The sequence below is a fragment of the Xenia sp. Carnegie-2017 genome, unplaced genomic scaffold (genome assembly GCF_021976095.1).
Source record: "Xenia sp. Carnegie-2017 unplaced genomic scaffold, XeniaSp_v1 HiC_scaffold_24, whole genome shotgun sequence".
NCBI classification, from domain to species: Eukaryota; Metazoa; Cnidaria; class Anthozoa; order Malacalcyonacea; family Xeniidae; genus Xenia; species Xenia sp. Carnegie-2017.
The window spans coordinates 16,634,076-16,655,930 of NW_025813487.1; the positions used below are offsets into that span (position 1 = coordinate 16,634,076).

General features: G+C 36.7%; 3 protein-coding genes across 3 annotated transcripts in view; all 3 read right to left on the reverse strand.

Annotated features, from left to right (window-relative positions):
• LOC124451674 (microtubule-actin cross-linking factor 1-like) overlaps positions 1 to 287 on the reverse strand; it is a 42,681-nt gene extending 42,394 nt beyond the window's left edge. Inside the window, exon 1 of the mRNA XM_047002273.1 lies at positions 1 to 287. The gene's annotated coding sequence lies outside the window, so the exon portion shown is untranslated.
• Positions 220 to 2,440, reverse strand: LOC124451676 (coiled-coil domain-containing protein 39-like). The gene is made up of 7 exons (XM_047002276.1): positions 2,221 to 2,440; positions 1,823 to 2,151; positions 1,511 to 1,718; positions 1,231 to 1,361; positions 852 to 1,145; positions 409 to 739; positions 220 to 324 (listed from the first exon to the last, which is right to left on the reverse strand). Exons 2-6 carry the CDS (start codon positions 2,096 to 2,098, stop codon positions 419 to 421), a joined length of 1,230 nt encoding a protein of 409 aa, XP_046858232.1. The 5' UTR covers positions 2,099 to 2,151; positions 2,221 to 2,440; the 3' UTR covers positions 220 to 324; positions 409 to 418.
• LOC124452258 (titin-like) overlaps positions 2,152 to 21,855 on the reverse strand; it is a 21,326-nt gene continuing 1,622 nt past the window's right edge. The window contains exons 3-24 of the mRNA XM_047002841.1: positions 21,302 to 21,385; positions 19,442 to 19,768; positions 18,177 to 18,494; positions 17,623 to 17,901; positions 17,024 to 17,356; positions 16,071 to 16,418; positions 15,570 to 15,890; positions 15,162 to 15,371; positions 14,752 to 15,087; positions 14,054 to 14,533; positions 13,629 to 13,952; positions 13,351 to 13,528; positions 12,110 to 13,241; positions 8,880 to 11,694; positions 6,466 to 8,820; positions 5,947 to 6,327; positions 5,543 to 5,869; positions 5,041 to 5,474; positions 4,705 to 4,951; positions 3,356 to 3,607; positions 2,866 to 3,276; positions 2,152 to 2,553 (exon numbers count right to left, since the gene is read on the reverse strand). Of these exons, the coding sequence (XP_046858797.1) occupies positions 2,152 to 2,553; positions 2,866 to 3,276; positions 3,356 to 3,607; positions 4,705 to 4,951; positions 5,041 to 5,474; positions 5,543 to 5,869; positions 5,947 to 6,327; positions 6,466 to 8,820; positions 8,880 to 11,694; positions 12,110 to 13,241; positions 13,351 to 13,528; positions 13,629 to 13,952; positions 14,054 to 14,533; positions 14,752 to 15,087; positions 15,162 to 15,371; positions 15,570 to 15,890; positions 16,071 to 16,418; positions 17,024 to 17,356; positions 17,623 to 17,901; positions 18,177 to 18,494; positions 19,442 to 19,768; positions 21,302 to 21,385 (12,294 nt within the window). The remainder of the gene's footprint in view (positions 2,554 to 2,865; positions 3,277 to 3,355; positions 3,608 to 4,704; positions 4,952 to 5,040; positions 5,475 to 5,542; positions 5,870 to 5,946; positions 6,328 to 6,465; positions 8,821 to 8,879; positions 11,695 to 12,109; positions 13,242 to 13,350; positions 13,529 to 13,628; positions 13,953 to 14,053; positions 14,534 to 14,751; positions 15,088 to 15,161; positions 15,372 to 15,569; positions 15,891 to 16,070; positions 16,419 to 17,023; positions 17,357 to 17,622; positions 17,902 to 18,176; positions 18,495 to 19,441; positions 19,769 to 21,301; positions 21,386 to 21,855) is intronic.

The following is a 21,855-nucleotide window of genomic DNA, read 5'->3' on the forward strand; positions in this document are numbered from 1 at the left end:
CTGAAGTGTCCTGTATTGCTTGAGTACTTGGGTTGCCTCTGCAGGAACTGCCTGAATTGCGTTGATTTTCAATTCTACGGTTTTCTTACGCGACAAAAATTTCTCTTTTGTTGACCGATGTTTGTCTGTGGCAGGAAGCAAAACAGATAAAACATTTTCTCGCGTTTTCAATTTTTCATCAACTTTAGCCCAATAAAGCTTGAGTTGAGAATTTTCTTATTCATTATGTCTTCATCGCTAATTTGTTCCGTTGTCATTTCGTTATTCTTCATTTCTAATGTATTCATACACGGGCTTTAATTTCTTCATTTCATTCTTTACTTCCTGCATAAATTATAAGACATTTTATTAATATGCAACATTTACAAATAGACAAACAAAAATGACTTTCTGATATCTTTTTCTCACCTTGAACCTATCATTTTGCTTTAAAAGAGTTGGTTGCAAGACAGATAATTTTTGCTCGAGATATTTTCTTGTCAATAGCTGCTAACATGTTCGCAAAGTCATCAAGAACAACACTCAACGGTTTGTTGTCCAAGCCAGTAGCTTGATATAGTCGGTGAAGATCTAAAAGTCGACCGTTCGTGTCATCCATCTCTTTTTGAACAGACTCTAACTCGTCACTAACTCGGGTGATTGTCGTAGGGTTATCGGGACTGTGTTCAATAACCCACTTTCCCGCCTGCTCGGCAGTATTAAATGATTCATGGAGTTTTTTCAATTCATTGATAAGGTCCTGATAAAGAAAGTAAAACATGAAGTAAAACACGTGAAATGCGCTCATCAGTATTAATAAAACACACAATGGCAAAATAAAGTTTGATATTTATTATCACACAATGAAATACCTCGATTTCAAGAAATTTTTCATTTATCTTAGCAGGTTCTTCAACTATTGGATCACTACCAATGTCGTTCATTTTCTCCTGTATTTCTTGCAGTGATTTCTTCATCTGTGCCATCAATTCTTCGTAGAGTTCTACAGCACGTATATGTCGTTGTAAAGTCGATTCTTGTTTCACAAGTTTATTTTTCGTATTTTGTTGTTCACACAATGTATCAATGGTCTTTTCACGAATGGGCGCGTGTCGGGCCGATTTTACAAGCTTTTCTTTTGCCGTATCCACAGTGTTAATCAAATCCTGCAATGAACCAATCACAAAACGATGAACCTTACAAAGAACCAATTATATAATGACATTTATGTCACGTGAGTTGGTTAATTACCCGAACTGTATTCAGTTGTTTCTTTGCTTCATCTTTATCCATACCTACAGCCATCTGATTGACAAATACTTCGTCTGCTTTCGTAATACTTTCTTCTAAAGGCACAATGGCGTCTTTATAGTCTTGCAAACCTAGAAGATGTTCAGAACAAGCGTACGGTTATATAAAATGTCCACTTACACAACACCTATAAATTCTGTTCGAAAACGAATGAAACAAAAACAAAGTGATTGCAAAAACTCCACTCCAATCTTGCGTAATATATAGCAGCACAACAAACCTTGTTTATAACCGTATAACTTGTTCAATATATTTTGAAGATCTTCATTCAGATCCTCCCATCGTGACTTCGTTAAATGAACATCCTTGCTGATCTCAGGAATTGCGGACGCAACTTTCAGTTCTTCACAAGCTTCCACGAGGGTTTCGGCCTTTTTAGTACACAATTTGTAATCTGGTTTATGTTTTCGTGCATCATCATGGAGCTCCTAAGCAAACAAGATGTTTGTCAATAAATCTGATACACGTTTTGCAAATGCCAAAGAATGTTGAAGAAGATATTTCCAAAAGAAATACGTAGCAAAAACTTTACCTTAACTTTCTCAAGATATTTCGGTAAGCTGATCTGATCCACGTTATCAATGGGGATCTCCTTAATAGCAAATTCTGTATCAGTTAACCAGCGATAAAAATCATGTTTTGTGTTTTCATATTCCGCACTCAATGGTTCGATCCTGTTCAATTGTCGCAGACGATTTTCCGCATTTCTTGCCAGTACATCCCAGCGATGTACAACGTCATTAACATTATCCTCTAGAGCGTCACGTTTAGGACTTCCTTCTGTCGTACAAACAACATCAAGAACCATTTCTACGATATCATCATACAAAGGTTTTTGTTGTCAATCTCTTCATTAAAGATCTATAGGTAAAAAGGTATTTTAACAGCAAATATCCCAAACGCAGATAAAGGAAACAAATTATTACTTGCCTTTTGTTCACTAACAAGCAAAGATAGATCTTCTTGGTTACACGTCAGCGGTTTTTGCTTGGAAACAAACTTCTCCTTATCTTCCAACCATGCACAGAGATCCTCCAACAGATCTTCATAATCGTCAGCCTCTTGGATGACGGTCAATTTCTTTCGTGGTTGACCGCTGCTTTGTCGGTTCAGATCGTTATACATGTCAGAGATGTCATTCAGTTTTTTCTTCAAATCAAGAACGTAGCGTGGATTGTCTCTGTTAATGTTGAGTAACCAGACACCAGTAGACAGGAGTGACTCCATTTGAGGATCCATCTCAGTTAAAGCAGACTGGGCAGCCTAGGTATGAACATGAAACAATGATATAAAACACAAAAAGCCATTTTCATTCATAAAGCCACAACAGCATCATTTTCATTTATAACGGGAAGAAAAAAGTACCGGAAAAAAATTGGGTAATTATATCATGCTTAAATATCATGATCTTTTTTCATTGCATTCAAAATCCACCTTTTGCCACAAACTTTCAAACAAACAAAAAACAACAAGAGAGTTAAGGCTCAGTATGCATGAACTAGCTTGTCATTGAATAAATAAAACATATTTTCCAGTTCAAGTCATGTCTGTAAAACTCAAAAAAGTTTCTTTTACCTTAAGTTGTTCTTTGTAGTGTTTTACAACCCTTTGATCATTCGACCCATGTCTTGTGTTTTTCACAATCTTCGCAATCCTGATGAGTTGTCTTTCCAAGGCTTGCAGCAAGTCATAGAATCGTACGATATACTCTACTTCCTCGCGTGTTGTGATCAACATCTCGCGTGATGCAAGCAACAGACTTTCGTAACGTTTCATAAGAAACGTCGTTGTTTCTATGATTTGTTGCGTTGCGTCAGAATAGTTAATCAAGGTGTAAATAAGCTCCTGGCTTGAACTGTTCATTGTTGCGACGTCTTGTCGTTTTTCCTCAAGTTGCTTCACTACAATCTCCATTTGATGAATTTCTAGTCGACCTTTTTCAACATCTGCCGCTAATGGACGATGATCGACGAAGAATTTCTCAGCCTAAAAAATAAAATATTACATATACAAATACATATCATAAGCCAAAGAAGAATCAAACATAGTTAAAGTATTTTCTCACATGATCAGTCACTTGACGAACAGGCTCTACAGCGTTATGATATTTCTTGGCCAGCGGTATGATTACACTTAACTCACGAACATTGGCACGAACTTTCAATTTCAATTCACGCCATAATCTGACCACGTCAGTGTACTTCTTTTCCAAGGCACTGCGATAGGGCCCAGGCTTCTCGCTACTTAACACATTGCGACACCACTTGACTACGTCATTATACAAAGGCTCGTGATTGGACAATTCATTGCGCATGTTCTAAAACCGAAAGGGATATTTTAAATTTAAACTAGGAATCAAAGGAAAGTGCAAAGTTTCAAAAAAAACATTGTCTTTTGACTCGTAATCTGAATCAATCATAAAATGTTTTATATATTTATTTTATTTCTCCATTCATGTATCATGAGGTGATTCATGTATCATGAGGTGATTCATGTATCATGAGGTGATTCATGTATCATGAGGTGATTCATGTATCATGAGGTGATTCATGTATCATGAGGTGATTCATGTATCATGAGGTGATTCATGTATCATGAAGTGATTCATGTATCATGAGGTGATTCATGTATCATGAGGTGATTCATGTATCATGAGGTGATTCATGTATCACGAGGTGATTCATGTATCATGAGGTGATTCATGTATCACGAGGTGATTCATGTATCATGAGGTGATTCATGTATCATGAGGTGATTCATGTATCATGAGGTGATTCATGTATCATGAGGTGATTCATGTATCATGAGGTGATTCATGTATCAAGAGGTGATTCATGTATCATGAGGTGATTCATGTATCAAGAGGTGATTCATGTATCATGAGGTGATTCATGTATCAAGAGGTGATTCATGTATCAAGAGGTGATTCATGTATCATGAGGTGATTCATGTATCATGAGGTGATTCATGTATCATGAGGTGATTCATGTATCATGAGGTGATTCATGTATCATGAGGTGATTCATGTATCATGAGGTGATTCATGTATCACGAGGTGATTCATGTATCATGAGGTGATTCATGTATCATGAGGTGATTCATGTATCATGAGGTGATTCATGTATCATGAGGTGATTCATGTATCATGAGGTGATTCATGTATCAAGAGGTGATTCATGTATCAAGAGGTGATTCATGTATCAAGAGGTGAACATCCATTGATTTCAGGGTAAATAAAATCACTAGCTAATAATCTACATAACCAGTTGTTGTTTTGCAAGCATTTAGGAAAAATTCAGCAATTTGTCATCCCTTGAATTTTTTCCTCAAAAAAGAAAAACACCTCGAGACTTCCTAATGCAAAAATAATTTTAAAAAAAAGTGTTTCGCAACAAGCCTCCAAACAAAGATTACCTCGGAGAAATCGCGCAGTTTCAATAAAACATTCATATCCTCAGACAATGGTGGCAAAGATTTCATCGTCTTTTCGTTGATACAAAGCCATTGCAAAAGATCATCGAGTGTTTTTTCTGACTTTTGATACAGCGTCAGTTTTTCGTGTAATTTATCTTTTCGATCATTCACTTTACCATCAAGTTCGTTCAATGTTTTCTTCTTGTTCGAAACATTCGATTCAATGTCCGAAGTGATATTCTTGTCTCTAATTATTAAATAAAAAAAATTGAAGTGAATTTTATAACGAAACGTATTATGCTAACAGTTAAAGTATAAAAGAAATATGTCCATTACTCATTGTTAGCTTTCTCAATAATCCATTTTCCTGAATCTTCAATAGCATGAAGAGATGGTCGAACAACATCCTGTATAGTATCTTGTACTGACTCCAGTTGAGATAATTCATCTTTTATCGCACTGACATCCTCTACAATAGGTTCCTCGGCATCCTTTACTGTACTTGGTTCGCTTAAGCTATCCATGAGTTTCCCGTTGTTGCTCGTGTAGCTGATAGCCTTATCTAAATGTCTCTTCTTATTTTCTTCAATGCCGTCAATTTTATGAAGAAGATCAAACACTTTGATCTTTACTGCAGTCAGTTGTTCGGTGATTGACGCCATATCTGCGGTAGACTGGGGATTATGCGGTGAATAGTTGTGTTCCTCTACCAGTTTCCATGCACTATCCTCAAACGACCCCTTATGTTCTATAATATCTTTCTTCAATCCCTGCAAAGATGAAACATTTAAAAAATAAGCAAGCAAATTGTATAATTAATAAAAATGTCGAATATTACCTTTATTCTGTCTATCTGCTCTGTAACTTTCTCGGGTTCAGCTCCAATCACATGAAGTGAGTCCAGTGTCGTATCAGTTGTACTCATGACTCGAGCAAGAGTTTGCAATGTTTGTTTGTATTTAATGGCCAACGGGTTAACTCTTTCAATCTTTTTTCGACGATCTTGTAGCAGCGTGTAAAGCTGACACCAAACTGTCTTTATGTCACTCAACTCGTCCTCGATTTCTTTTGCATCGTGACCGCTGGCGTCTTTCACTGCCTGTTCACCTACGTCGAAGATCTTATCGAAAATTCGTTTGTATTCCTTAACATCCTGTTCTAGATTCTACGGAAAACAAAATGGCGCATGATTTTTAAGTAGGCCATGAATGTGGATAAAATGCGCATGTTTATGAAAGATACCTGTAAATTTCTGGCTTGTTCCGTTAATGTATCAATTTCACCCGATACAGGTTTTAATTTATCCATCTTCTCACCCATGTCCATCAACCACTTCAGGACTTCTTCGTAAAGCACATTCAGTTTGCCCATTTCAAGTATTTTCTGACCCAAACGCGAATTTCCATGAATGACACGAAGGTATAATTCCCGAATGAGAATGACAGAATACGATTCAACAGCAGACGTTATGACTACATGACGTTTAGGCAGGTCAAACGATGATGCAAGTAACAAGATATCAGGACGCTCTAAGGTTAACTCAACAAATGCTTTCTCCATTTCGGCGTCCAATGGTTCATCTTTGTTTTTCGATGCTTTTATGAGCTCAATAACATTGTAGTCCTATAGACCAAGTTATAATTAATACATTTGATAAAATTACATTTAGTAAATTCTCAAATAGATAGTAAAACTACAAACAAGATGCAATCATTCTTCGTAATGTTAACTATACAAATTTAATAAACTCAATGGTTCTACCTTTCCTGAGAATCTTTTCTCAGACGGTGAATCACCTTCATCAGAGTCAACCGAGACAACAGGAACATGATCGTCAAAAACTTTATTAAGATCTCTTAGTTCATCAACAGAGAATTTATCGACAATCTCCAGTTCTTTGCCTGACTCAGGCTCATCATTCAGTACCACTTGATCAACAGGCTCAGGGTTATCGCCAGGGAAATCGTCAGTATGAATAACTTTCATTTGTACCAAATCATCCTTTGAGAATGGGTAATCATCTGCAATTGGTCTTCCTTCCTCAGACGGCAGACTCTCCAATGGTATGCTCTCTACTGAAGGTTGTTCTGTAGGTGTGATGAACTCTGTTATTACAGGTATGAAATCCTCTGGTTTTTTGGGTTCCAGTGGTTTACCATTCACAGTAATGCTCTCTGGGTTAACAGGTTTGCCATCAATGATGTAAAATACTTCTTCTTTGGGTTCTTTACTTTCAGTTCTTTCACCATTTCTGATTACAATTCTTGTCACAACTGTCTTTACAACAAAGACTTTCACAACCCTTCCTTCATCATCAGTGAACTCTTCTACAGGTGTTTCTTGATCAAATGACAGATTCTCCAATGGTATGCTCTCTACTGAAGGTTGTTCTGTTGGTGTGATTAACTCTGTTATTGCAGGTATGAGATCTTCTGGTTTTTTGGGTTCCAGTGGTTTACCATCCACAGTAATACTCTCTGGGTTAACAGGTTTGCCATCAATGATGTAAAATACTTCTTCTTTGGGTTCTTTACTCTCAGTTTTTTCACCATTTTTGATGACAATTCTTGTCACAATTGTCTTTACAACAAAGACTTTCACAACCCTTCCTTCATCATCAGTAAACTCTTCTACAGGTGTTTCTTGATCAAATGACAAACTCTCCAATGGTATGCTCTCTACTGAAGGTTGTTCTGTTGGTGTGATGAACTCTGTTATTGGAGGAATGAAATCCTCTGGTTTTTTGGGTTCCAGTGGTTTACCATCCACAGTAATGCTCTCTGGGTTAACAGGTTTGCCATCAATGATGTAAAATACTTCTTCTTTGGGTTCTTTACTTTCAGTTCTTTCACCATTTCTGATTACAATTCTTGTCACAACTGTCTTTACAACAAAGACTTTCACAACCCTTCCTTCATCATCAGTGAACTCTTCTACAGGTGTTTCTTGATCAAATGACAAATTCTGCAATGGTAAGAAATCCTCTGGTTTTTTGGGTTCCAGTGGTTTACCATCCACAGTAATGCTCTCTGGGTTAACAGGTTTGCCATCAATGATGTAAAATACTTCTTCTTTGGGTTCTTTACTTTCAGTTCTTTCACCATTTTTGATGACAATTCTTGTCACAACTGTCTTTACAACAAAGACTTTCACAACCCTTCCTTCATCATCAGTGAACTCTTCTACAGGTGTTTCTTGATCAAATGACAAATTCTGCAATGGTAAGAAATCCTCTGGTTTTTTGGGTTCCAGTGGTTTACCATCCACAGTAATGCTCTCTGGGTTAACAGGTTTGCCATCAATGATGTAAAATACTTCTTCTTTAGGTTCTTTACTCTCAGTTCTTTCACCATTTTTGATGACAATTCTGGTCACAATTGTCTTTACAACAAAGACTTTCACAACCCTTCCTTCATCATCAGTAAGCTCTTCTACAGGTGTTTCTTGATCAAACGTCAGATTCTCCAATGGTATGCTCTCCACTGGAGGTTGTTCCGTAGGTGTGATGAACTCTGTTATTGCAGGTAAGAAATCTTCTGTTTTTTGGGGTTCCAGTGGTTTACCATTCACAGTAATGCTCTCTGGGTTAACAGATTTGCCATCAATGATGTAGAATATTTCTTCTTTGGGTTCTTTACTAACTGTTTTTTCACCATTTCTGATCACAGTTCTTGTCACAATTGTCTTTACAATAAAGACTTTCACAAGCCGTCCTTGGTCATCAGTGAACTCTTCCACTGATGTTCTTTGATCAAATGACTGACTCTCCAAAGGTATGCTTTCTATTGGAACTTGTTCTGTAGGAGTGATTAACTCTGTTATTTTAGGGAGGAAATCTTCGGGTTTTTTGGGTTCAAGTGGTTTACCATTCACGGTAATGCTCTCTGGGTTAACAGGTTTGCCATCAATGACGTAAAATACTTCTTCTTTGGGTTCTTTACTTTCACTTCTTTCACCATTTCTGATGACAATTCTTGTCACAATTGTCTTTACAACAAAGACTTTCACAACCCTTCCTTCATCATCAGTGAACTCTTCTACAGGTGTTTCTTGATCAAATGACAGACTCTCCAATGGTATGCTCTCTACTGATGGTTGTTCTGTTGGTGTGATTAACTCTGTTATTGCAGGTATGAGATCTTCTGGTTTTTTGGGTTCCAGTGGTTTACCATTCATGGTAATGCTCTCTGGGTTAACAGGTTTGCCATCAATGATGTAAAATACTTCTTCTTTGGGTTCTTTACTTTCAGTTCTTTCACCATTTTGATGACAATTCTTGTCACAACTGTCTTTACAACAAAGACTTTCACAACCCTTCCTTCATCATCAGTGAACTCTTCTACAGGTGTTTCTTGATCAAATGACAGATTCTCCAATGGTATGCTCTCTACTGAAGGTTGTTCTGTTGGTGTGATTAACTCTGTTATTGCAGGTATGAGATCCTCTGGTTTTTTGGGTTCCAGTGGTTTACCATCCACAGTAATGCTCTCTGGGTTAACAGGTTTGCCATCAATGATGTAAAATACTTCTTCTTTGGGTTCTTTACTTTCAGTTCTTTCACCATTTTTGATGACAATTCTTGTCACAACTGTCTTTACAACAAAGACTTTCACAACCCTTCCTTCATCATCAGTGAACTCTTCTACAGGTGTTTCTTGATCAAATGACAGACTCTCCAATGGTATGCTCTCTACTGATGGTTGTTCTGTTGGTGTGATTAACTCTGTTATTGCAGGTATGAGATCTTCTGGTTTTTTGGGTTCCAGTGGTTTACCATTCATGGTAATGCTCTCTGGGTTAACAGGTTTGCCATCAATGATGTAAAATACTTCTTCTTTGGGTTCTTTACTTTCAGTTCTTTCACCATTTTTGATGACAATTCTTGTCACAACTGTCTTTACAACAAAGACTTTCACAACCCTTCCTTCATCATCAGTGAACTCTTCTACAGGTGTTTCTTGATCAAATGACAGATTCTCCAATGGTATGCTCTCTACTGAAGGTTGTTCTGTTGGTGTGATTAACTCTGTTATTGCAGGTATGAGATCCTCTGGTTTTTTGGGTTCCAGTGGTTTACCATCCACAGTAATGCTCTCTGGGTTAACAGGTTTGCCATCAATGATGTAAAATACTTCTTCTTTGGGTTCTTTACTTTCAGTTCTTTCACCATTTTTGATGACAATTCTTGTCACAACTGTCTTTACAACAAAGACTTTCACAACCCTTCCTTCATCATCAGTGAACTCTTCTACAGGTGTTTCTTGATCAAATGACAGACTCTCCAATGGTACGCTCTCTACTGAAGGTTGTGCTGTTGGTGTGATTAACTCTGTTATTGCAGGTATGACATCTTCTGGTTTTTTGGGTTCCAGTGGTTTACCATCCACAGTAATACTCTCTGGGTTAACAGGTTTGCCATCAATGATGTAAAATACTTCTTCTTTGGGTTCTTTACTTTCAGTTCTTTCACCATTTTTGATGACAATTCTTGTCACAACTGTCTTTACAACAAAGACTTTCACAACCCTTCCTTCATCATCAGTGAACTCTTCTACAGGTGTTTCTTGATCAAATGACAAACTCTCCAATGGTATGCTCTCTACTGAAGGTTGTTCTGTTGGTGTGATGAACTCTGTTATTACAGGTATGAAATCCTCTGGTTTTTTGGGTTCCAGTGGTTTACCATCCACAGTAATGCTCTCTGGGTTAACAGGTTTGCCATCAATGATGTAAAATACTTCTTCTTTGGGTTCTTTACTTTCAGTTCTTTCACCATTTTTGATGACAATTCTTGTCACAACTGTCTTTACAACAAAGACTTTCACAACCCTTCCTTCATCATCAGTGAACTCTTCTACAGGTGTTTCTTGATCAAATGACAGATTCTCCAATGGTATGCTCTCTACTGAAGGTTGTTCTGTTGGTGTGATTAAGTCTGTTATTGCAGGTATGAGATCTTTTGGTTTTTTGGGTTCCAGTGGTTTACCATCCACAGTAATGCTCTCTGGGTTAACAGGTTTGCCATCAATGATATAAAATACTTCTTCTTTAGGTTCTTTACTCTCAGTTCTTTCACCATTTTTGATGACAATTCTTGTCACAACTGTCTTTACAACAAAGACTTTCACAACCCTTCCTTCATCATCAGTGAACTCTTCTACAGGTGTTTCTTGATCAAATGACAAATTCTGCAATGGTAAGAAATCCTCTGGTTTTTTGGGTTCCAGTGGTTTACCATTCATGGTAATGCTCTCTGAGTTAACAGGTTTGCCATCAATGATGTAAAATACTTCTTCTTTGGGTTCTTTACTTTCAGTTCTTTCACCATTTTTGATGACAATTCTTGTCACAACTGTCTTTACAACAAAGACTTTCACAACCCTTCCTTCATCATCAGTGAACTCTTCTACAGGTGTTTCTTGATCAAATGACAGATTCTCCAATGGTATGCTCTCTACTGAAGGTTGTTCTGTTGGTGTGATTAACTCTGTTATTGCAGGTATGAGATCTTCTGGTTTTTTGGGTTCCAGTGGTTTACCATTCATGGTAATGCTCTCTGGGTTAACAGGTTTGCCATCAATGATGTAAAATACTTCTTCTTTGGGTTCTTTACTTTCAGTTCTTTCACCATTTTTGATGACAATTCTTGTCACAACTGTCTTTACAACAAAGACTTTCACAACCCTTCCTTCATCATCAGTGAACTCTTCTACAGGTGTTTCTTGATCAAATGACAGACTCTCCAATGGTACGCTCTCTACTGAAGGTTGTGCTGTTGGTGTGATTAACTCTGTTATTGCAGGTATGAGATCTTCTGGTTTTTTGGGTTCCAGTGGTTTACCATCCACAGTAATGCTCTCTGGGTTAACAGGTTTGCCATCAATGATGTAAAATACTTCTTCTTTGGGTTCTTTACTTTCAGTTCTTTCACCATTTTGATGACAATTCTTGTCACAACTGTCTTTACAACAAAGACTTTCACAACCCTTCCTTCATCATCAGTGAACTCTTCTACAGGTGTTTCTTGATCAAATGACAAACTCTCCAATGGTATGCTCTCTACTGAAGGTTGTTCTGTTGGTGTGATGAACTCTGTTATTACAGGTATGAAATCTTCTGGTTTTTTGGGTTCCAGTGGTTTACCATCCACAGTAATGCTCTCTGGGTTAACAGGTTTGCCATCAATGATGTAAAATACTTCTTCTTTGGGTTCTTTACTTTCAGTTCTTTCACCATTTTTGATGACAATTCTTGTCACAACTGTCTTTACAACAAAGACTTTCACAACCCTTCCTTCATCATCAGTGAACTCTTCTACAGGTGTTTCTTGATCAAATGACAAACTCTCCAATGGTATGCTCTCTACTGAAGGTTGTTCTGTTGGTGTGATGAACTCTGTTATTACAGGTATGAAATCCTCTGGTTTTTTGGGTTCCAGTGGTTTACCATCCACAGTAATGCTCTCTGGGTTAACAGGTTTGCCATCAATGATGTAAAATACTTCTTCTTTAGGTTCTTTACTCTCAGTTCTTTCACCATTTTGATGACAATTCTTGTCACAACTGTCTTTACAACAAAGACTTTCACAACCCTTCCTTCATCATCAGTGAACTCTTCTACAGGTGTTTCTTGATCAAATGACAGATTCTCCAATGGTATGCTCTCTACTGAAGGTTGTTCTGTTGGTGTGATTAAGTCTGTTATTGCAGGTATGAGATCTTTTGGTTTTTTGGGTTCCAGTGGTTTACCATCCACAGTAATGCTCTCTGGGTTAACAGGTTTGCCATCAATGATATAAAATACTTCTTCTTTAGGTTCTTTACTCTCAGTTCTTTCACCATTTTTGATGACAATTCTGGTCACAATTGTCTTTACAACAAAGACTTTCACAACCCTTCCTTCATCATCAGTGAACTCTTCCAATGGTATTCCTTGTTCAAATGATACATTGTCATCAAACGGCAGACTCTCGAATGGTACAGACTTTTCAACAACGGCTGGTAGCAATTCCTCTGGTGACTTTGCCGTAACTGGCTTGCCCTTGTACACGATGCTCTCCGGTTTGACTGATTTACCATCAATAAGATAAACAACGTCTTCTTTCGGTTCACGTGTTTCAATTTTCTTTCCGTCTTTGACGACAGTTCTTATAACAATGGTACGTACGATGACTATCCTTACAACTCTTCCTTCATCATCAGTAAACTCTTCAACTGGAATACCGTCATTATATGGCACAATTTCAACAGGTGTCATCTCGGACACCTGGGGCAAAAGATCTTCAGGTTGCTTTAATTCAAGAGGTTTACCGTTTAGTTTAATTGTTTCTGGCAGCACCTGCCTGTTGTTTACCAAATATATTACATATTCCTTTGGTTCTTTAGATACAATTGTCTTTCCATGAACTGTGATAGTTTTTCTTAATACTTTCCTGACAATACACACTCGAACGGTTCTACCAAAATCGTCGGTGAATTCTTCTACAGGTATTCGTTCTTCGGAAGGTTCCTCTTCCTCCAAATCTTCCAAAGGAATTTCTGCAACATATAACAATTTCATGATGTAATTGAAATGAAAATTTAAGTCAATAAAAAATAAAGTTTAATCACAAGAAACTACATTACTCAACTTATTAAGGTACTATACCTGATAGCGTTGGTTCAATTTTTTCAGTAAATGCGACAGGGATTTCGTCAACTGGCTTTTTCTCAATTTCACGTTCTCCTTTAATCGTCACAGTTTTGGTGACGTACGACTTTTGTTCAATTCGTTTTACTCGTCTTCCGTTTTCATCGACAAATTCCTTAACTTCTTCACCTTCATTCTACATTTTTAAACGCGTCATACATGTTAATTGAGATAAACACAAACTTTAAAATTGACAAGAATGCCTTGTTTAAGTTATTCCGTTAGTTTACACTTACAACGGGTTGACGTGGTAACATGGTCGGCATTCCTATTTCAATTGGTTCTGAGACATTGGTCACAACATCATCATGTTTAACTTGTTTTGTCACAATGGTTTTACGTGTAATCTTAGTCACCGGATATCCTTTATCGTCCTTGATATTCTCTACTTTCACAGGTAATCCTTCAGTGTCTCTCGGGAACACAAGATGATCCTGAGGAAGGACAAACGTTTCGCGAGGTTCGCCGATGTTCTTACCATCAACAATAGTTTTTGTTGTGATTTTTTTGGTGGTAATTTGACGAACAGGATAATCATTTTCGTCAACATAATCGTCCATCTACGAAATGAATACAAATATTATACATAAAACGATCATTTAAGACAATATATAAATGATTCAGCTAAGTATTGACTTATTTATGAACCATTCTTCATTACCTTGTGTGGCTCTTTTTCACTGAATGTTGCTGGTGGGGTCTCTTTCTGAACAGTTCTTACGTTGAACATCAGCGGATTTCTTTTCTCTGACATGCGCGATTTACTAGGTGTCAAATTTGACGCATCATCGTCATCACCAAGGAAGAAATCGTCATCAAATTCGGGCATGCTGTAAGAACGATCTACCGCTGATGATTCAACAGTTTCATCGTTTAAAGGAACATGAGACGATATATATTTATCAGCTGCTTTACGGTCATCATCACGTGAAACAAGAGTGACTTTAAAAGGTTTCGAGGCAAGAGTTTTGATCTCCTTATCTGCAGGTATCACGGTAATAGGCTCATCAAACGTCAAAGAAATTGGCTGGATTTCTTCAACGGTTGGATTTTTCGTTCCATCAACTGACGTATCTTGAGTTTGTGGCGTTAATATTGGAATGTTAAACTCGATCGGTATAAAGTCCATCGCTTCTGGAGGCTGAGAACAGTTTGGAAATCGGTTAGACAACTTAACAAAATTTCTATGCTACGGAAGATCAATCACAAACGATGTACATGTGATTTTGTAGGTAAATTTAACATTTAAGAAGGAAATATTAGAATGACATTTTAAGGAGTTGGGAAGGTGTCCAGGTAAACCTACATATATGTTCCTATCTTTCCCTCATACCCAAGTTTGTACCCATATGTTCCTACCTTTTCCTCAAAAGAAATATGATCAGTGGAATGCACAACTGTTCGTTTGATAACACGAGTAATCTTGACTCCATCTTTATTAACAAATTCCTCTTTTGTCTCAACTGGTTTCTTTTCTTCAAGAGAACCAGATTCGTCGACATTTCCTGGAAATAGTCTCGAGAATTCTTTGGAAGATGTCGTTGTTTTTGTGACACGTTTTACTCGTCGACCATTTTCGTCCGTGTATTCTTCAACACTCTCAGAAGTTTCCATGGGTTCTGTTTCCAAAATATTGTCGAATTCCAGTTCAGGTAACGCTTCTACACCGACTGCATTTTGCAAGAACTCTGGTTCCTAGAAGCAAAATAATGATTTAAAATGCTAAAAATAAACAATAGAATTTAAGCAACAAACACAATTTTACATACATTAGGTAGGTGTTTGCCTTCCTTCATGTAACTTTTTGTTAATTCTAGCTTTTCTTGAAACTCTTTCCAAGCTTTATTCAACTTTGTCATCATAGTCTCGACAGCTTGAGGTTTTTGCTCGATGCTCTTGAAGTAACTGATGACGTTTTCTCCATGCTGAAGCATCAACTGCATCGACACTTTCATTTGATTGTTTTCATTTACCATTTGCTGGTGAGAAAAATGAATAAGTTTTATCGACTTTACATTCACAAAATAGACACAGAAAATAAAACATGAAAGATTATAATTAAGGATAAAAGGTTATCACTAAAGATTAAAGATTATAATGAAAGATTAAAGATTATAATTAAAGATTAAAGATTACAGATTAAAGATTATGTGCTAGGGTTATGTTGACATAATTACCTCAATATTCATCTCATTTATCATAGCGGAGCCTTCACCGCGTAAAATCTGAGACAAAATCATCCAAGATTCCTGAATCCACGTACTGATTTTCCGCACTTCATAACGGAAATCAGAGATATGACGTTGGGCAGCGAGATGCAATCTATCACGACGATCACGAATGCGCTCCAAAACTGATTCCTCCCTTGCATGAAGTAAAGATGTCTCTTCAAAGACATCTTTACATCCTGGAGCGTCCTCTCGTTCATGGACTAATAACTCACCAAAACTATAAACATCTTTAACAGGTGTTTGTGTCTCAACCTTTGCTAACAATGCCTGAAAACATAGAAACGACTTAAAATCAAGCAATGAAATGTTCGCTCAACAATGACGATTAATTTTATTTTGAAACACAGTAGCTTTCTCAGCAAATGTTGATTGCCAAAAGTGACGTGTTTACTATTTCCAATCTAGATCCACAGAAATATATTGAAAAACTTTCTTTATCACACTGACCTCTGTAACAACTAGTTGTTTCTGGATGGAAGGGAGATCATCAGCAATCGGTGGCTGGTGAGCCAATGTATTCTCCAATTCATCCAAAAATTTCGTCGCTTCATCCAAACTTGTGAAGTATTTATCGGCATTGTTCAGAGTGGTTTCAAGGTCAACTCCTCTTCTCTCAATATCACGCCATATGTTGTCATAACGATCATTTAAATCTTGAATCTCGTGAGCCATTGGTGGTTCATGCTTTCGACTTTTCTCATCCCCAGGCTTCGCGGTAAACGTCACGATCACTTTGACCATTCCCAACAGAATATCAATATTTGCCTTGTATTTTATTGCCTCGTCTTGGATTATCTGATCATCAAAAAAGACAGAGAAATGCATGTTGGTAATTAGTGAAAATCGTGGTAAGAGATTTGCCAGGCACAAAGTGAATCTTCAACGTGAATATGATGAACCATATTAAGACTTGAAATAGAGCCATTACACAAGAGAAAAAAATGTACTAAAAAGTTGTCTGAATACTATCTAAATACTGTACATTTGAAGCCTCGTGTAAATATTTACCATTATATCTATCTAATAATGTATTATACAGGAGCGATACTCCCATGTTCAAACCATTTCTTTTACTACAATGAATAACGTGCTATACATACTTGTTGCTCTGCCATCTGATCTAATAATGTATTATACAGGAGTGATACTCCAATGCTCAAACCATTTCTTTTACTACAATGAATAACGTGCTATACATACTTGTTGCTCTGTCATCTGATCTAATAATGTATTATACAGGAGCGATACTCCCATATTCAAACCATTTCTTTTACTACAACGAATAACGTGCTATACATACTTGTTGCTCTGTCATCTGATCTAATAATGTATTATACAGGAGCGATACTCCCATGCTCAAACCATTTCTTTTACTACAATGAATAACGTGCTATACATACTTGTTGCTCTGTCATCTGATCCTTAATTGATTTCGGTTCTATACCGCAATGTGGTAAATTTTGAAGCCTCCCCTCAATGGCTTCAAACCAAGAGAGAATCCTCTTTTTTTCTGTATGATATTTCAACATCTGTTCTCGGAGATCATTATACTTGTAAGTGATATTCATGAGCAGTACAGACAAATTTTGCCAATCACGGTTGACAATCTCTAGTTTATTCACTACAGAGGAGTCTTTGCGCCGTGGATCTTTATCGAGAGTGATTAATTCGTGGGCAATTTGATTAATGCTTTGAATTGTCGGCAGTCGAGAATCAACTTCTCTTTGTAGTTTCTATAACATACAGATGATATGATGAAACGGAAAGAAGAAATAATCAAGAGATTAAGAGTAAAAAAACATGATTATCACGTAAAAAAGTTACGAATGAGAGAAACTCGATGAATACACGACACTAAATGGTTTATGAAATGCCAGGGAAAATACTGCAGTTTGAGAACAATACATCGATATAGTAAGTATTATAATCATGTTTGTCCGAGTAAAAAATACAAAATTCGATGTTGAATTTATAAATTAAATCACAAAATAATACACACCGAGACGTTATCTTCAAATACAAGAAGATCATGCGTCACTAACTCGCCCCTTTCCAGTTTCTTCACTTGACCACGTATCCAAACAACAATTGGTTCGAGAATTTCTACGAATGACGTCGTAATTTCAGAGAATAATGACGTAGATAACGTGACCACTTCTCGCCACGTGTTATTCAAGTGATCAAGTTTGATGTCCTTTCCTTTAACCTTTTTCTTACGATGAAGTTCGTTGATGGATTCTACGTTCGGACGACAGCGATCTATGTCGTTCTGAATGATCTAAATAAGTGAGAGTGCTATTTTACATACACGCAAGTAGGCTCTAGGTACGATTTTCAGCACACAAAACAGGCTATGTTGCAAATAAACTTAAAAGAATTATAAAAACAAAAGTCCATAAAACCCCATTGCTAGCAGTTTCCCAATGCTAAGTTTGTGAAATGGAAAGTTTTTCAAAAATCATGTTTTGAATGCTGTCTTAAAGAAAACAAGATTTGGCAAACATTTATTAAACAATCCTCTCCACGAACCAGGCTCGTGAAACAAAAATTCACCTTAAATTGTTGAACTTTTTCCTTGAACATTTCAATATCATCTTGGAATGGTTTTAAGCTTTCAAGTTGTTGCATAACATCAGTTAAACACTCAAGAAGTTTCTTTGAGTCTTCCTTGACAGTTTTACTTGTAATCACGGTGGTCTGAAGCTCAGTTTTAAATGATGTTAACGTTGAAGTCAATTTATCATAGCGTTCAGTTACAGTTTTTCCAGAAGACACGGTCGACGCCTGAGCACCGGAATTTGGTTGGTTCTGTTCTGCAACTTTGATGGCAACCACTTCCGGGTGATGAGTTTGCAATTCACCTTCAAGAGCCTGGGAAGGAATGTAATTGGTAAATTGAGATTGGCTGCGTTATCTGCACTTGGCAACATTCCATTGGAAAGACCCAGACTCAAGCAAGTGAAGCAACAAACAAAAACGAATAAGACAATATGCTTTGGTACATCGAAGCTTAGTTGTTCACGTGCACATAATGTGCATACAAAATGTTTAGGTACATCAAAACTATGCTGTTCACGTGCACATAATGTGCATACAAAATGTTTAGGTACATCAAAACTATGCTGTTCACGTGCACATAATAAGTGCATATTATGGAAAGCACCTAATAACAGCTGCGTACTTGGGAATTTTTAAATTTAAACGAAAATCAAGCCTAAAATCTAATGAACAAAACGACACTGCGACGGAATTCAAACAACAGTCAACACTCCTGCATTTTATGTAAACATTCTTTGAAAACGAAAGTAAAAATATAATTAGTCAATCGTGTTTATCAACACCATGTGATGTCAAGGAACTAACGTCTTAAATTACAACCGCATGCAAAGGTTAAGCTTTTACCACATAAGCCTGACTGGCACCTAAAATGTGTCATCTCAAAATCTATTGTATTTTAACACAATAACATGGCTCCGCGAACTTGCCTGAATGTGAAATAAGATAGATTAGTAAAAACAGATACAAAAGTACACATCAACGCAAACGAAAAGTCAAAATTTTACTATGCAACAGGTCTTTCTGTATGTAAATCATAACGTTTGCACGCAAAGCAAAAGTCCTGCTGTTACGTTTGAAAACTCGACAAACCAGCTCACCATTGATAACAGAATTCTAGAAGAGCGTCAAGTATGCGCATACCAAACAACTAAACTTTCATTTGCAAAAGACTTTCTTTATCCATCGCCGCTCAAATGCCATACGTACACATTGTATAATTTGTATTGCGTTAACATGAATGGCAAAATCTGCAACATTACCTTAACATCTTTAAGGATGGTTTTATTTTCTTCCGTGTTGTTCCTTGAGCCTTTCTGCATCATGAGAGCAAGTCGGTGTTCAAACGACGAAAGCCATGGAAGAATTTGATTGGTTTTGATATGATAATCATGCAGTTGTAACCTAGACTGATTTAATATGGATCCTTTCTCGGACAACAGAATCAGTAATCTGTTGTAGCGTTCGTTGATATCGGAGAGTTTACTTTCTAGAGCCCAGGACTGCTCTTGCGCATCCTTAGCAACACCCTCTAAAAGCTCCGGTTTCTCAACAGCGTTGACGTAGTTCTCAAGTTCTACTTGGAATAGCTGTGGTTGACAATGTAAAATAATGATGCAATCAGAAATTACGTACGCTAGAAATTACTCTGTGTATTTGAACTTAATACTGATTTCAAATAGCGCGCAGATGTATTTCAACGTCTTTTTTATTTGAACTGTTCATTCCTCCTAAGCTTTCTTAGTAAACGAGAACTTCACAATATGCAAATATAAAACTATCTAGTTAAAGCACTTTAGCGTTTAAAGAAGGGGGTGTGAATATGATATAGCCACATATAGACAAAAACAAGGGATCATGCTGTGTGAACCTATCAGACAAATGAATATCAAGTTGTTTAAACTAGTATATCCCGTCCAGGGCACACGATTGCACAACAGAAGAAATTCTAGAAACTTCGAATGCCTATGATGAGCCATTGACTCATTATATACAAAGGAATAGGGCATCTAATGAGCAGACCTACACTGTTTACACTTGATCACATGAAGCCGCTCGTAAAGCATATGTTACAACAATGAAAAACGTTTAGATGTTGGAGCCATTGGTTGCAACAACGTAGTGCGATATGACCGGTTTTTATAGATCAGTTAAAAGTACAGCGTAAACAACGATAATTTCTGTGGAAAAACCTTAGCACATATGTTTATTTGTGTTAAATCTTTAGAAGTATGCTCTGCTCTTGTGGTATTTTGTCACGATTGCAATTCGAGCAACATGTTACAAATACTTGGCTACATCATGGATGATTTTTATTCGTTAGAATTATCTAGGTTCACCCGAACACCAATATTTTATACAAAGAACCTTAACTATGTCATCATAGAATTTTCTTCGACGCAATGTTGTTGAATAATGCTTCGACGCAATGTTGTTGAATAATGCAATGCTTGTTGATTGAATTATTTACCTACGTCATACGATACCAATTTCATTACTGTTAGTGGAAGAAAATAATGAACTATTGCTCAACTTTTCTGTGGTAACCAGCTGAGACCATAAAACTTAGTCCATAAGCTTTATATGGTCGATTGCTTATAAGACTAAAATTATCATAATTCTGAATAATTATTCGATGTATTTGATAAAACAAAGCGTCTCTACATGCACTCAGTAAGAGTTGTATTATCATTTATAAGAGATCAACAAGGAATACACAATAATTTTCTAGATAATTTATAAATGCGAAACTGTGATGATTATTGGAAATTCGATGAAATGAAACACGAATGCGTGTTTTGGAAAACATGAGACGCGTATTTTACAGAAATATAGGATAGATGCATTAAAGGAATTGCAGTCAAAATACATCGAAATCCTTCAGAAACATAACTGTTCGTAAAATTTCTACGCATACATAGGAAACTTCTCGAAATAATCAACTCGCTTCAAATAAAAGTTATCCTAAAACAAAATTTAGGTTTGAAGGGGATTCGTCGTTGTGATCAACAACATCAAAATTTTAATCCTTATTATGGTAATGCTCTCGCGTACAACATATCAGCTGTAAAATACATAAACTGTATCGATTTATACATAAATACATGAAGTATCGCACAAACCTTGGCTTCGTGTAGAAATATTTCGCCGTGATGGTTCAATTCTTTTAAATCGCTTTCGTGTCGCTTCACGTCCGAAGTGAATTTCTGATCGAACGGAAATGTAAATAATTTCAATTAGGGCATACTTGTGAAGCAAATATACAAATGGAACGCGTCGTACTTTAACGATAAAAAATAAAATCATTCTCGTACATACAAGGGTAAATAAGGAGTGCACAAAAAGAAATGATTGTGTAGAAAGTTTAAAAAGGGGATGAAAAAAATCACAAGAGAAAAAAATCTTTATAAAAGTCGATGCTGCATAGAATAAAACATCATCGTCTATACTTCATGATTATATTGTTGTAAACTGTCAAAACAGTAATCCGGGATTTAAAATTTGCATGTACGCATTCCTTATATTCCACTTTTATAATATCGAAGTGAAACTACTCAGTCCTCAAGCAAAAAACGTAAGATTTAAGTCGTCATTGAAATAATTTTCTAATCCCGTGTTCGACAAACAACCCCAAGAGAATTCAAAACTACAATTTAACAATGTCAATTTCCACACT